The following is a 12,682-nucleotide window of genomic DNA, read 5'->3' as shown; positions in this document are numbered from 1 at the left end:
GTTAACTCTGGAGGTGCGTGCTTGCTTAAACCACTTCAATAGCGCTTCCTCCAGCTCCCCATGGCAAGCTCTATGGGCTTGCTTTGTTGCGCTGCCGAATACCAAGGCGTTGATCGAAATCTCTTTCGCTTCGACACCACGGTATTCACAGTAGACGCTGGCAGTCCAAGTTCATTCGTTATGTCGATTTGCTTTTTCTTAATCGACAAGGGGTTGCACTTCTTCGATGCCATGCTAGACACTACTGCCTCGAATCGCTAATAATGTACACTGAGCAAAGTGGAGCCTCGCACAGGGCCCAGCCAGAGAAAACCTGGCGCGGCCTGCATATTCCTAAACCGTTCGGCATCAGTGTCAGAGTGGAGAGTGGTTTCCATTGGCTGTGATATCAGTCACGTCGTCCTTCGCATCATAAACCACGTGCACCATTGGCTGCGTTGGCTGAGTGACGTCGCCCATCTCGTTGCTGCTGTGGCGCTGTGGAGACATGGATAGGCCACGGTCAACTATCACAGAGAGCTGACAGTTTAACGCGAGAGAGCTCATATTTGCCGGGCCGATGGTACAGTACGGGCATAAAAACAGGCCCAGGAGGCCGATTGCCAGCAGCAACTGCGTACCGATGATCCGGCAGCCCTACAGGCCAGGATAAATCATGAAAACCCCTGCGCTACAAAAAATAACAAGCACTTTTTTAGAACAGTTTGAAGACGTTGACAACTGAAACTCTGCGTGGGAAAGGGGTGAAAATTGACAGCAGCAAGGAAACTGCGGTCGCCACGCGGGAGCAGTTTGCCACTTGGCGCTTCACAAGCACGCGAGAGCATTTTATTTTTTTTTTGCACACCCGAATCGGAATTTTTGCATGCAGAACGTATCATACGACCGCACTTTGCTGCAATGCCAAACGTTCCGCCGAATACCGTATTTACTCGTATAATGAACGCACTTTTTTCTAAAAAAAAAAAAAAAAATCGGAGCAAAGTTGGGAGGTGCATTTATTACGCAGGGCAACTTTTATGAAAACTTTTTCGGGAGGAGCAAAAAATGTGGTAATGCAAAAAAAGGTTGCGTCGCTTAGCCTTTCGTAATTGACATATGCGTACACTGTTTGGAAACAGCTTCTTTGTTGCACTTTGAAGCTGTCCCCGGGCTGCCTACACATGCCACAAAAGCGTTTTGCAGCTATCTTTACTCGTAATCGTTTAGCCACAACAGTGGTATCTGTTGCGATCTCGAAGGGTGCTCAAAAGCATGCGCTACGACGCACTTTGCCAACTTTGTGGCAACCTCGCACGACGACCGTGATGATGCCATTAACATTGTAGCAAGCATCATTGCAGCAAGCTACCCCCGAAGGATCAAAACAAACAGTCGCTAAAATTTACGACAAAATATGGCCCCTGCCTCCCCTGCCTCAATTCTGCATGAGACGTTTCTGTACGCGCAGGCGACACGGATAACAAGCGAAGAGAGAATCGGGGGTGCTACTATGTTGTGGAAATCGGCAGGATCTTTTCTGGACAAGTGATTTTTACTGCGATAGCAACTATATGGACAGTCTCGGCTGGTTTTTGCAGCCACCACCGTCATGCACCGTATATGTATACGTATCTATATATATAAAAACTCATGAAAGAAAAAAGCCGTTGGTGCTCGGCACCCAGCTTGTCACAATGCACCAACACGCGCTTATCTTCCACGCGTACTTTGCCCCGCGAATAGGGCAGGAGGGGGGGGTAAGGTGCTCGTGGATGCGCGCTTATCTTTAGGTGGGGAGAATCGTGTGCCTTCGCATTTCACGGGAAAGTTGCGTTTAGTTGCCGGGTGCACCAAGATCACTTCGCTTGCTGGGCAGGCCTGGTTTGCGAAGAGAGCGCGCTTTTCAAACACATCGAAGTAACACAACTGGGACACAAGTTAGTTCGCACTCATGTCTGTACCTGCGTTTACGTTTCGTGTGTCGTTTTTGATTAAACATCGAGCTAGACGCGGAGCTGTAGACGTTGTAAGCTAGCTCTTGTCCTGTGTGTGTGTCATTTTCGTGCATAATTTGTGCGTGGGAAGCGCGCTTCATGTTTCCATCCGCTAGCCGTTCTCAGCGTTACATTTTAAGTTGTTGCTTTCGCATTCATTGCTTTGCCCTTACGACGAAATGGTGGCTTTTTTTTTTTCTGGTTTTCCAGAAACTTGCGACACGATAGCGAAGAATATTCCTTTGCGACAGCAAATCCTGTTGTCGTTGCTTGAAAATCGCGTGCACGTGGTTGGGCTTTTTTGTATTCGCAGGAAGCCACCACCGGTTAGCGCGTGCAGTTTCGTGAAGCTCACTCACATCGTTCGTGAACCCCGCTGTGGCACACAGGTAGAAAAGACTGGCGACGTGCAGCGCACAGATAGAAAGAAAAACAATACGGCACGCGGCAACAGGCGAAGGGGGAGAGGGAGCGAGCAGAGGTTGCCGAGGGGGTCGGCAAAATAAAAAACGAAAGAGATCCCACGGGTTAGGAGGTGCCAGGTGTCTGTTAGCAGGACTGCAGCAGATGAATGTAGGGGATGCGTTTATTACGCGGGGGGAATAATCCAAATTTTGATGACTGAATGTGAGTGCGTTCATTACGCGAGTAAATACAGTAATAATATTTTCCGGGAATGTATTAAGCGAAATGTATTAACACATAGCAATTGGGGGGCATTTTTAGTTTTCACGATTTTGAGTGTAGGAGCCAGAGAATCATTAAGGGGAGATGTGAGTCGAAAAAATCGTGTTTTCAGCAAAATTTCTCGTATTTCTGATTTTTATTGCATTGTAATCTTCAAACCTTCTTTCATCTGAAAATTTCAAAACTAAATTCGAACCGCAAAATGCAAAAAAAAAAATGTGTATGAAGGCATCGCGGTGGCTCAAAATTTCGTGAATATGCGCCGATATTGGCCATCTTTGACTGCGCGCTGCTCCCCGTCGCAGTGCCGCCCGCCATCTCGATCGGTTGGGAAATTTGCGTCCGGCCTTCTTCTTACAGCTCTGACGACCACGAGTTTCATACGTGAGCAAAAAAAAAAAAGAGAGAGAGGCCTTTTTATCACGTGGTTTGAGCGGTTTCAAACGTGCGGCACCCTAAGCCGCATCGCCATTGGCTACCGAGTCATTGTCAGCTGCGTTGGTGGCGGCCATCGGCATTTGGTCCGTCTGCTTTTATGCGCGTCTACGCATATTTCCGCGATGACAAGCCCGAAAAAGTGCAACGTGAGACCGCAGAAGTTTCGAACGAAGCACAAGTTCAAGGGAAGGCGGCGTAAAGCGCCTCGAACGACGGCGACGAACGAGAACGCGCCTACGTGTGCTAGGCCTGACGGCGGCATCGACGAGTGCGTGAGCGACAGTGGCTGCGATGAAGGGATTGACGCTGCGCTTTCTTTCGTCAGTGCTTCGAAAAAGAAGCTCGGCTTCTTCGAAAAAGACGAAAGACAGCGCGATGAGGTTTGTGCAACGACAGTTTTGTGCGACACCCTCTTGCTGACGGCACTTGTGGCAGGTGTGGCATGCCCTGCTTGCGATATTCAAAAACTTGCCGTTCGGGAGCCGGCAGAAAAGCGCAAGAGACTTTCGTCGCTCTTCGAACTTCATTGCGAAAACAGCGAATGTTCAGCGACTGTTCTTTCGTGCTCCTATACGTCACTACCTGTTACAGCGGATGGCAGCAGCAGAGTGAGCCCACGGTACGACAGTGGGAGCTCCCGAGATAGTTTCGCTGTAAATTTGAAGGCGGTGGTGGCTGCACGCGCTGTCGGCATTGGGCATGAGCAATCGTCGAGATTTTGCTCCATTATTGGACTCCCAAAGCCAATGCACCACTGAGGATTTTTTTTTGATAGCAAAGAAGGTGCACACCGCTGCCATGGCAGCTGTGAGTTAAAACTTGCGCCGATCCAAAGAGTTGACGAAAGAAGTAGCAGGCGAAACTGATGTGGCTGTTATGTTCGACGGCACTTGGCAGAAGAGGGGCCACAAAAGCCACAACGGGATTGGAGCAGTTATCTCCTTAGATACTGGCCTCTGCTTAGACTTCGAGGTCATATCAAATTACTGCCTGACATGCAGTAGGCACAAGGATATGGGCCCAGACGAGGAAGTGTGGCAGGCATTTCATGGCCCAGTCTGTGAAAAAATGCAGACTGTTCCTCCCATGCCATGGAAACGGAGGCTGCAATGCGCATTTGGCAGAGAACATTAACTTATGACACCCCACTGCATTTCATGACATTCTTGAGTGACTGTGACAGCAAAGCATATAGTGCAGTTGCAGAGTCAAAAGTCTATGGTGCTGTCAATATAGAAAAAGAAGACTGCACTAATCATGTGGCCAAGAGACTTGGCACCGCGCTACGGAAGCTGCATGTGCCATTACCACGAGGGCAGAAAATGAAAGAGCCAGCCATTCAGAAGCTCCAAAAATACTATCAGATTGCCATAACAAGCAACAGGGGGAGTGTACGGGATATGTACACTGCAGTATGGGCTTCGTACTTCCACTCATGCTCTACTGACAATGCTGGCAGCCACAAGTTTTGCCCTGCAGGAACAGAGTCGTGGTGCAAACATCAACGCGCTGAAGCACTTGGTGAACCTGCACCACGCCACACACCTCTCCTGACAAAAGCACAGGGATTGGCTGTTTTGCCCATTTATAAGCAGCTAACGGATGAGAAGCTCCTTGCTCGATGCATCAAAGGGAAAACCCAGAACGCATCGGAATCCCTGAACAGCAAAATTTGGCTACTTTGCCCCAAGACTAAGTTTGTCTCCCGAACGGTTGTCGAGGCTGCCGCAGCTATGGCAATCCTGTGGTTCAACAAGGGTCATGCTACTTTCGAGCACATCCTGGAAGAGCTCAACATACTGCCATCTAGAGATCTAGTTACTTTCAGTGATTCCCGCGATGCGAGGCGCATCAAGAGAATGTCCGAGCGTCTGACAGCAGAAGCAAGGGCCCACCGTCGTCGTGGAGTGAAAAGGGCTCGGCTAGAAGAGAGTGCTCGCAAGGACCGTGAGGGCACAACCTATGCTGTAGGACAGTTCTAGTAACTTGCAGTGCTTCTCAAAGTTCCGTTGAACATTATGGCCAAAGATTATGCATTTCTAACAACTCTGTGATAAAAAAAAAAAGGTTTCAAACTTTCAAATGCGTTTTTCTCCTTTTGCAGTTTTGTGTGATCTGTGCTTCTTATACACGCTAGTTCGTATACTTAGAATTGTCATACCTCTATGAAATTTTGCACATAGCATGATGAAGGCCCATAGAGTGCAAGAATCTATTCAGATTGTCAGTGCTGCTTGATTATGTTTTTCAAAAATTACATAACATTGAAAGCCCTTGGCAACTAGAGCCATAGTAAATTTTTCTATTTTATTATTGTATTTCACCTTTTTACACACAAAATTTATATAGTTTTTTGCACTCTACAGTTCCAAAGAATCATAGTCAGCTATATCTGCATGCTTTATCTCAAATTTTTATAGGTCAGAATTGTTGCATAACAATGACCATAATTTTGCAATATCTGACCCGCAGAAAGAAAACCAAGCAATCTACATGAAAATAAATGACATATTTGAAAAGAGGAGAAAAAACACTATTAGCATGCCAATTTGTGTTAAATTCAGACTCTTATTAAAGAAAATAGTTTTCGAGTAGCATCTCCCATTAAGCGGGAACGTATCAACAAGGTTATATTGTACTCAATACCTTTATACAACTCTCACTACATACTTATGGGCATCAAAAAACAAAGTATCAGTGAAGGAGAATAAACAGGCTTACTGGGCCCAAGAATGTGCAGAAGAACTGCGTGCAGCCTTTCACTCAAAAATCCATTAATGGTAGCTTGCACATCCACGTTAGGCCTTACATTGCCTTTTTCCTGTATGAAAAAAAAAGAAAGAAAAAAAGACAAGGATACATTCAGTTTTTTTGCGCACCCATCTCAATGCATTTGTCATCATTAAATCTGTGTTTAAAAGAAATGTATGCTTGAAGCCTTTGCTTAGCATATCAAAGAAATTTGAGAGGAATATACACAAACCGAAGTTATCCACAAAGGAAACATCAAAATACAGTCAAATCTCGATAATTCGAACTCAAAGGGGCCCGAAAATTTGTTCGAATGAAAAGAAGATTGAATTAATGAAAGCTAAATAAACCGAGGGCTCTCCATGCAGTGGCGCATGTGCATTGAGCTAACACACGAGAGGGAAACTTCAGAAGACCTACATATATTCACAAATCACAGGACAACCGTTATTAATTGAAGTAAGCGGTGATGCGCGTCTGCACACGTTTGCCTTGCAGCGAGTCAATCAATTTCACACGATGACAACAACTGCGTAACGCAGCGGAGCCTCTCCGCTACGCGGCCGAAGCAGCATGGCTAGCACGTAACGAGAAAAGAGGAGGAAAGGAGGAGCGTCTCCAAGCAGAGAGAAGCAGATCGGCATTTGAGATAAACCAACACTCCACGCCAGATTTTTTTTTTCTCTCTTCGCGCGTCTCTTAAACGGAAAAGGGGGAAGCATGGCACTATTGCGTGAGAGACCCCCCCCCTCCTCAAGGCGCAGAGCCATGCTCCCGCAAAGGGCAAGGGTAGTGGTGGTAGTGGTTAGAATATGAGAAAAGGCACCTAATTTCTGCAGCCCGGCGGCGTTGGAAGGAAAATGGTCTTTACGTGGCAGGGACCGAAAAGGGAGAAACGTGGCACCGGCACGTCGCAGATCGGTATGTGAGAGAGATCAAACATTCCACCGCAGCCTTTTCTTTCCTTTTCATTTCCATCAGGCGCAGCGTTGAGGTGTCGCAGGTGTTGCTGCGGATTGGGCGGGGTGCTGAGACAAAGCCACACTGTTGGCCGAGAGCATTTTCGGTGCGCAGTATGTTCGAATTAACCATCGCAAGTGCTTGCGCGTTCGAATTACCGGGCGTTTTAGCTCATTGGAATACACATAGCTTTGACGGGACCTTGTTGTGAGTTCGAATTAACCGGAAGTTCGAATGAAACGTGTTCGAATTAACGAGATTCGACTGTACAAGCAAAATGAGAGAAACCTTACAATGCAATTTTTAAGGCTCTCACTCTCACACGAAGTAATAGTATGGTGCCCAAGCCACAAAACATTTATGTTAAAGAGACACTAAAGGCAAATAATAATTTATGTCAAAAGGAAAGCTGCCCAAAACGGCAACGCACTACACGACGTGCGCCACGAGTGGGACATTCACGAAATGATTGCGATGACATGAGAGCGTCCATTTACAATTATTAACTAGTAATCAAACTAGCTGCAATAAAAAAAGCTTTCTGTGCATCAACAGATGCAATCCCTTTCCATTTGATTTATATAAATAAGTACCGCCCAACGTTACTACTATAGAGAAAGGCACGAGTGATTCTAAAGTTCAGTTTTTGACTGGTTAAGCTTAAAGGAGCACTGACATCAAATTTACTCATGTCAAGATTTTTGCTTCAACTAGTAGCTATCAACTCCCTAGAAGCAATTTGCGACCTAAAACACGTCTGAGTGATGAATGAATATTTGTAATATTGATTAATATATCCGCTATCGAATGCGGTTCAAAATGGGTCGAAAGCCCGCCAAATTGTAGTGCTGCCAGCCCTACCTCGCGGCCACATTGAGGCCGTTGCACAGCTGATGCTGCTTCCACAAAAAATGGTGACATCACGCACACTGGTATTTCGTCTGCTAGGAGCGCACGTGCAGTCAGTACAGCTGTGTCGCTGATGATGTAGACTAGAGCCCCTCCATGCGTTGTCCGCAGGCTAGGTTAAGTAGCGCCAACTCATTCTTCCCTTCTCCCTTTAGCCCCGGCCTTGAGAAGGGGCATCTGGTACTGCTTATAAAACCCAACTGGTTCGCCAACAAAGGATTTACCCTGTAGCAGCACCGCGCAAAGTGAAGCGAGCAAATGCGGCTGTTTTTCACAGGCGTCCAGTCTCTCTGTTCATTGGCGCATACAAAGTCAACCCGCTGGCTGCGTTGACGTTCGTGGCTTGGAAAGGCATGAAACTCCACGCACTTTTCACTTTTTCGGCGCCTTGACGTGAAGGGCGGTTTCCCAATATTCTGGCATATATTGTCACTCTGAATGATCGTACTCACACTGTGGAGCACACGTCAAATCAGTCGATGCGACATGATGAATCGCACGCACGCTTTAACAAAGCAAGGAGAGCTATTAGTGAGAGCATAGCTGGGAGTCGGCTCCAAACACACTTAGGTCGTTGATGTCATTGTTACTAGCGTATCATCTCTCATGATGGTATTTGTGGAATGTATCACACTGAACACGTAGGTCTTGTGTCGATGTCGCAGGGCAGCCTATTTTTTCTCCATAGCTTTCCAATGCTATTTGACATCGTATTAAAATAACTTCCATGCAACGGATGCTATTCAAATTTGGCCAAGAAGACCAATGCATACCAAGCGATCGAATGATGGGCACATCTCGATCTTGAAATTTGATGTCAGTGCTCCTTTAAGATCCCCAGATAAAACAAGTTTCCAAAGAAACGACACCCTCCCCTTTCCTCTTCGCTTATGTTTCTTGAATGCCCCTAGAAGGTTCAAAACTTCTATAAAACAGCAAATGTTTGGGTTCAGTTGCTACGATGAATAAATGTAAATGAAACAAAATGGAAAAAAATTAGTCGTAGAACAAACAATTACCTATACGAACACAAACAGTACAACACAAGAGAAAGCGGGATGTGCGTTACTGAACTGGCAACGCTAGGCAGTTCTACACATGCCTGGCACCACAATTGGCGAGAAGAAGGGGGCGAAGCAAGTTCGTGTGCTGACATCGGGCCACGGTAAAACTAGAGTGACCGCAATGCTCCGTTGCACGTCAGATAGGCACAAGCTTCCCCCGTACCTCATATTTAAACAAGAGACGCTCCCAAAAGGAGTCGTTTTCCCGAGTGGTGTGATCGTGCGGGCCAACGAGAAAAATGGGTGCGCGTTGCAATCGATGTCTTATTCTTTTTTTTTCCGTCGTGGAAACCGAATGCGCGTTATAATCGAGGGCGCGGTAGAATCGAGTAAATACGGTAAGCTCTCGGGGCCTCCATTTTTTTATATTAAATTTTTCATATATCGAACTGGTGTGACATAATTAAATAGACGTCATGTTGATGATCCTATGGTCATGAAAGCTTCAGCAAGGCTGCCATTGGCCCACCATATTCTCTGCATGTTGACATGTCATTTCAATTGATATGCTTTGCACATGGCCATGTGATACGCTGAAACCTACGTCCCATCGGCCACAAAACAGCTTCATTATATCCAAAATTTATAACAGTCTTGCAACACGGTATCTATGACAAACCATTCTTCATTGACTTTGTTACAATCGACAAACGTTACATCCTTGTCTGCTATGACGAGGTTTGAGTGTAATTAAATGACACCTAAAGGCTGCTGCAATCAACCACACAGCACTAACTCACATTCTAGAACGGTCATCGTAGTAGTTAACCTTTTTCAAGGTTCAAAGTACGACTACCCGGAAAATCTCCACCACAGTCGGCGAATTTTCATGCGCCGGCCAGCTTTGCTACTACATTTCTACAACAGCCTTAGCAAGCAACTTCATCACTTTGATCTTAGAACAAGTGCTCGAACTCTGGTTGTAATAGGTGCCTCTAAGCTCGTACACAAGCATAGGAAAAAAAAAAAAGAAGACATGGGGTGCATGACAGTTGCTAACAAAATTTCTAGTGTTCTGAAACAATGAAAATGTAGTCTGTGGATGACATTGTTTGTACTGCAGCAGCTAGCTTACTTAACTACTGGAAAAAGGCCTGTTAAAAGGCATGCCTGACACAGCTGGAAATGCTAGCGTAGGGACAAAGAAGAAGAATACGAGACAAAACAGAAGCCCACATAAATGATTCAGATCAAAAGAAAATATTCAAAGAAGTTGATCAAAGAAGTTGACTGCAGATTTCAAACGTGCTGGCAAAACCCACCTGCATGTATTGTATAAGTGGGGCGGCCCATCTAGCTAGTAAGGCATCCCTAGCTGGAGCTACCAACTGAGATAGGTCTGACACTGCGCATGGGGCCAGGTGCTGCATCACTGCCAGCTGCAGAATGTCCTGTAGTCGGTTGAGCCGCCGAGGACGATCACTGTCCAGCATAGAGACCAAGTCTTCAGCAGTCAGCTCACGAGAAAGGCTTGCCAAGACACTGGTTGCAAAATCTGCAAAGGATGAGAAGGAACACATTAATTCATTTCCATAGCCTGAAAGAAAATGAACCTTTTTAAATGCTGTGGAATGTAGAAAACCTCGAAGCTGATGTGACCCCGCCATATCTCGTCAAATGTATCCATCAAGCACAACTTTTTGTGCCAGCAAAATGAAAGATAACAGTTTAGTTCTGCTGATTTATTACATAACAGCAGGTTTTAGCCACAGTTCTAATGCAGTGAAACCCACTTATAACAATCCCAGAAATAACTATCTGTGAAGAAGAAGATGTGCCTGCAGCAAGCAGCATCACCAACGCCCGGCTCTCTCGTCTCGTGCTTCGGTTCGTTGCTGTGCCGATTGCTGGATGGTTCTTCACGCTGTCTCGTCGCTGTCTTTAACGGCTATTAAACCTCTTCACATTTGGTGGAAGGTGCTGTTAATCCCCGTTGCTACACCCTGGAGCTGCGAAGCCGCACGCTACCACTTTTCATGACTGACAACGCCACTACATCGGTGCCTTCGCCCCAGTTCAACTGCCCTGGCCATCCTAGGCTACGGGACCCGAAAGTCTTCAGCGGTGCGAATGGGACCGACGTCGAAGACTGGCTCGAGCACTACGAACTGGTGAGCACCAACAATAAGGGGGATGAAGCAGACAAGCTGGGCCACGTCATATTTTATCTCACTGGCATCGCCGAATTGTGGTTTAACAACCACAAACACAACATACCCACGTGGAGCGTATTCAAGACGTCATGTGCTGAAGTGTTCGGTCAGCCGGCTGTCCGCAAGCAGCGGGCAGAACAGCGCTTGCGCGTCCGCTCTCAGCAGACTGACGAGACCTTTACCAGCTATATTGAGGACGTCGTCGACCTTTGTCGACGTGCGAATGACACCATGCCCGAATCTGACAAGGTCAAACACATCCTGAAGGGCATCGACGACGGCGTATTTCAAATGCTCTTGGCAAGAAATCCGAGCACAGTTTCCGAAGTCGTCAGCTTGTGTCAGAGCTACGACGAGTTGAAGAAGCAACGCCACGGCAGCCTCAGCGTGGTGGTGAGTCACTGTCCAGTTTTGACACCCTGCCTGACAATTCACCGTTGCTTCAGCAAGTTCGAGCCTTCGTCTGTGAGGAAGTCGCCCTCCAACTTTCCCTAGTGCCCTTCACTCACGAGACCCCCACCCGTCTACCTGCCCCGTTTCGCACTGCTATTTCGGAAGAGGTTGCCCAAGCTGTTCATCTTGCGCACCACGAGCCGCCTCTATCCAGCCGTGTTCACTGCCAGCATGTCGTGCAGCCGGTAGGCCCTCCTGTCGCCTATCCGCCAGCCGTGCAGCCTCTGGCCGCACCCTTAACGTATGCAGCGCAGCCTGTGGCTCCTCCTGTCACTTGTTCGCAAGAGATTCAGCCTGTAGCAGCGCCGTTCACATATGCAGACGCTGTGCGTAGGCTTCAGCAACCACCCTACACCTCGCGCTCACAGCCCGCACACTCGGCTGCTTATACTGCACCTTGGGCGGCACCACCAGTCGCCAATCCTTGGAGGACGCCCGATAACCGACCGATTTGCTACGCCTGCTTCACTCCCGGACGCGTTGCCCGCTACTGCCGCCGTCGACCTCAGACGTTCGACAACTATGCCCGGTCGTCGCAACCCGGCAGCCAACCCTTCGACCAATACGGGCCGGTCTCGTCACCAACTCGCTATGTCCCTACTGACCACCTTGACTTCCAGCCGCAGCGCGCACCGTCTTCTCGTCGGCGATCGCCCTCCCCCATGCGTCGCCGGCCCGAACCCTCCGAAAAGGAAAACTAAGCACCGCAGTTTAAGAGGCAAGAACTGCCCCGTTTTCGAACTGTCTAACTCCTCGCCTCTCTCCTGCTAACGTGGTCGCAGTAACTGTTGAAGGTTATTGTACTTTCGCCCTTGTGGACACCGGCGCAGCTGTTTCTGTTATTGCCGCTAATATCTGCCGTTTATTGTGCAAAGTCACGACGCCCCTTTCAGGACTGTCGCTCCACACCGCAAGCGCACAGCAAGTAACGCCTCTCGCAGCGTGCACTGCAAGAGTGTCCATCGAAGGCATTCTTTACATCGTGGAGTTTATTGTTCTCGCTGTCTGTTCGCATGACGTCATCCTCGGGTGGGACTTCCTATCTCGCCATAATGCCGTCATCGACTGCGCTCGCGCCGAAGTTGAGTTTTCACGCTTGTGTAATGTCCCATTACTTGACGCTCTTCATCAGCCGGCAAAGTTGCTCGTTCATGAAGATACCGATATTCCACCTGGAAATTTCGCCCTTGTTTCCGTTTCATGCAATGCCTACACTGACGCTACATGCCTTTTTATGCCTTCCGATATCTTCAAGAGTCATCGAGCTCTGCCGCTGCCTTTCGCAACAATT

The 12,682-nt window shown here is 47.6% G+C and overlaps 1 protein-coding gene across 4 annotated transcripts in view; it reads right to left on the bottom strand.

Moving 5' to 3' along the window:
* Window positions 1-12,682, bottom strand: part of LOC119187843 (large proline-rich protein BAG6) — a 233,953-nt gene that overhangs the window by 17,100 nt on the left and 204,171 nt on the right. For all 4 annotated transcript variants that reach the window (XM_037435931.2, XM_037435932.2, XM_075878767.1 and 1 more), the window contains 2 exons: window positions 10,048-10,280; window positions 5,823-5,922 (listed from right to left, as the gene is read on the bottom strand). In XM_037435931.2, coding sequence (XP_037291828.1) covers window positions 5,823-5,922; window positions 10,048-10,280 — 333 coding nt within the window. The remainder of the gene's footprint in view (window positions 1-5,822; window positions 5,923-10,047; window positions 10,281-12,682) is intronic.

The sequence above is a fragment of the Rhipicephalus microplus genome, chromosome X, assembly GCF_043290135.1.
Source record: "Rhipicephalus microplus isolate Deutch F79 chromosome X, USDA_Rmic, whole genome shotgun sequence".
Taxonomy (NCBI): Eukaryota; Metazoa; Arthropoda; class Arachnida; order Ixodida; family Ixodidae; genus Rhipicephalus; species Rhipicephalus microplus.
This window is presented reverse-complemented; position numbering and strand designations above follow the sequence as displayed.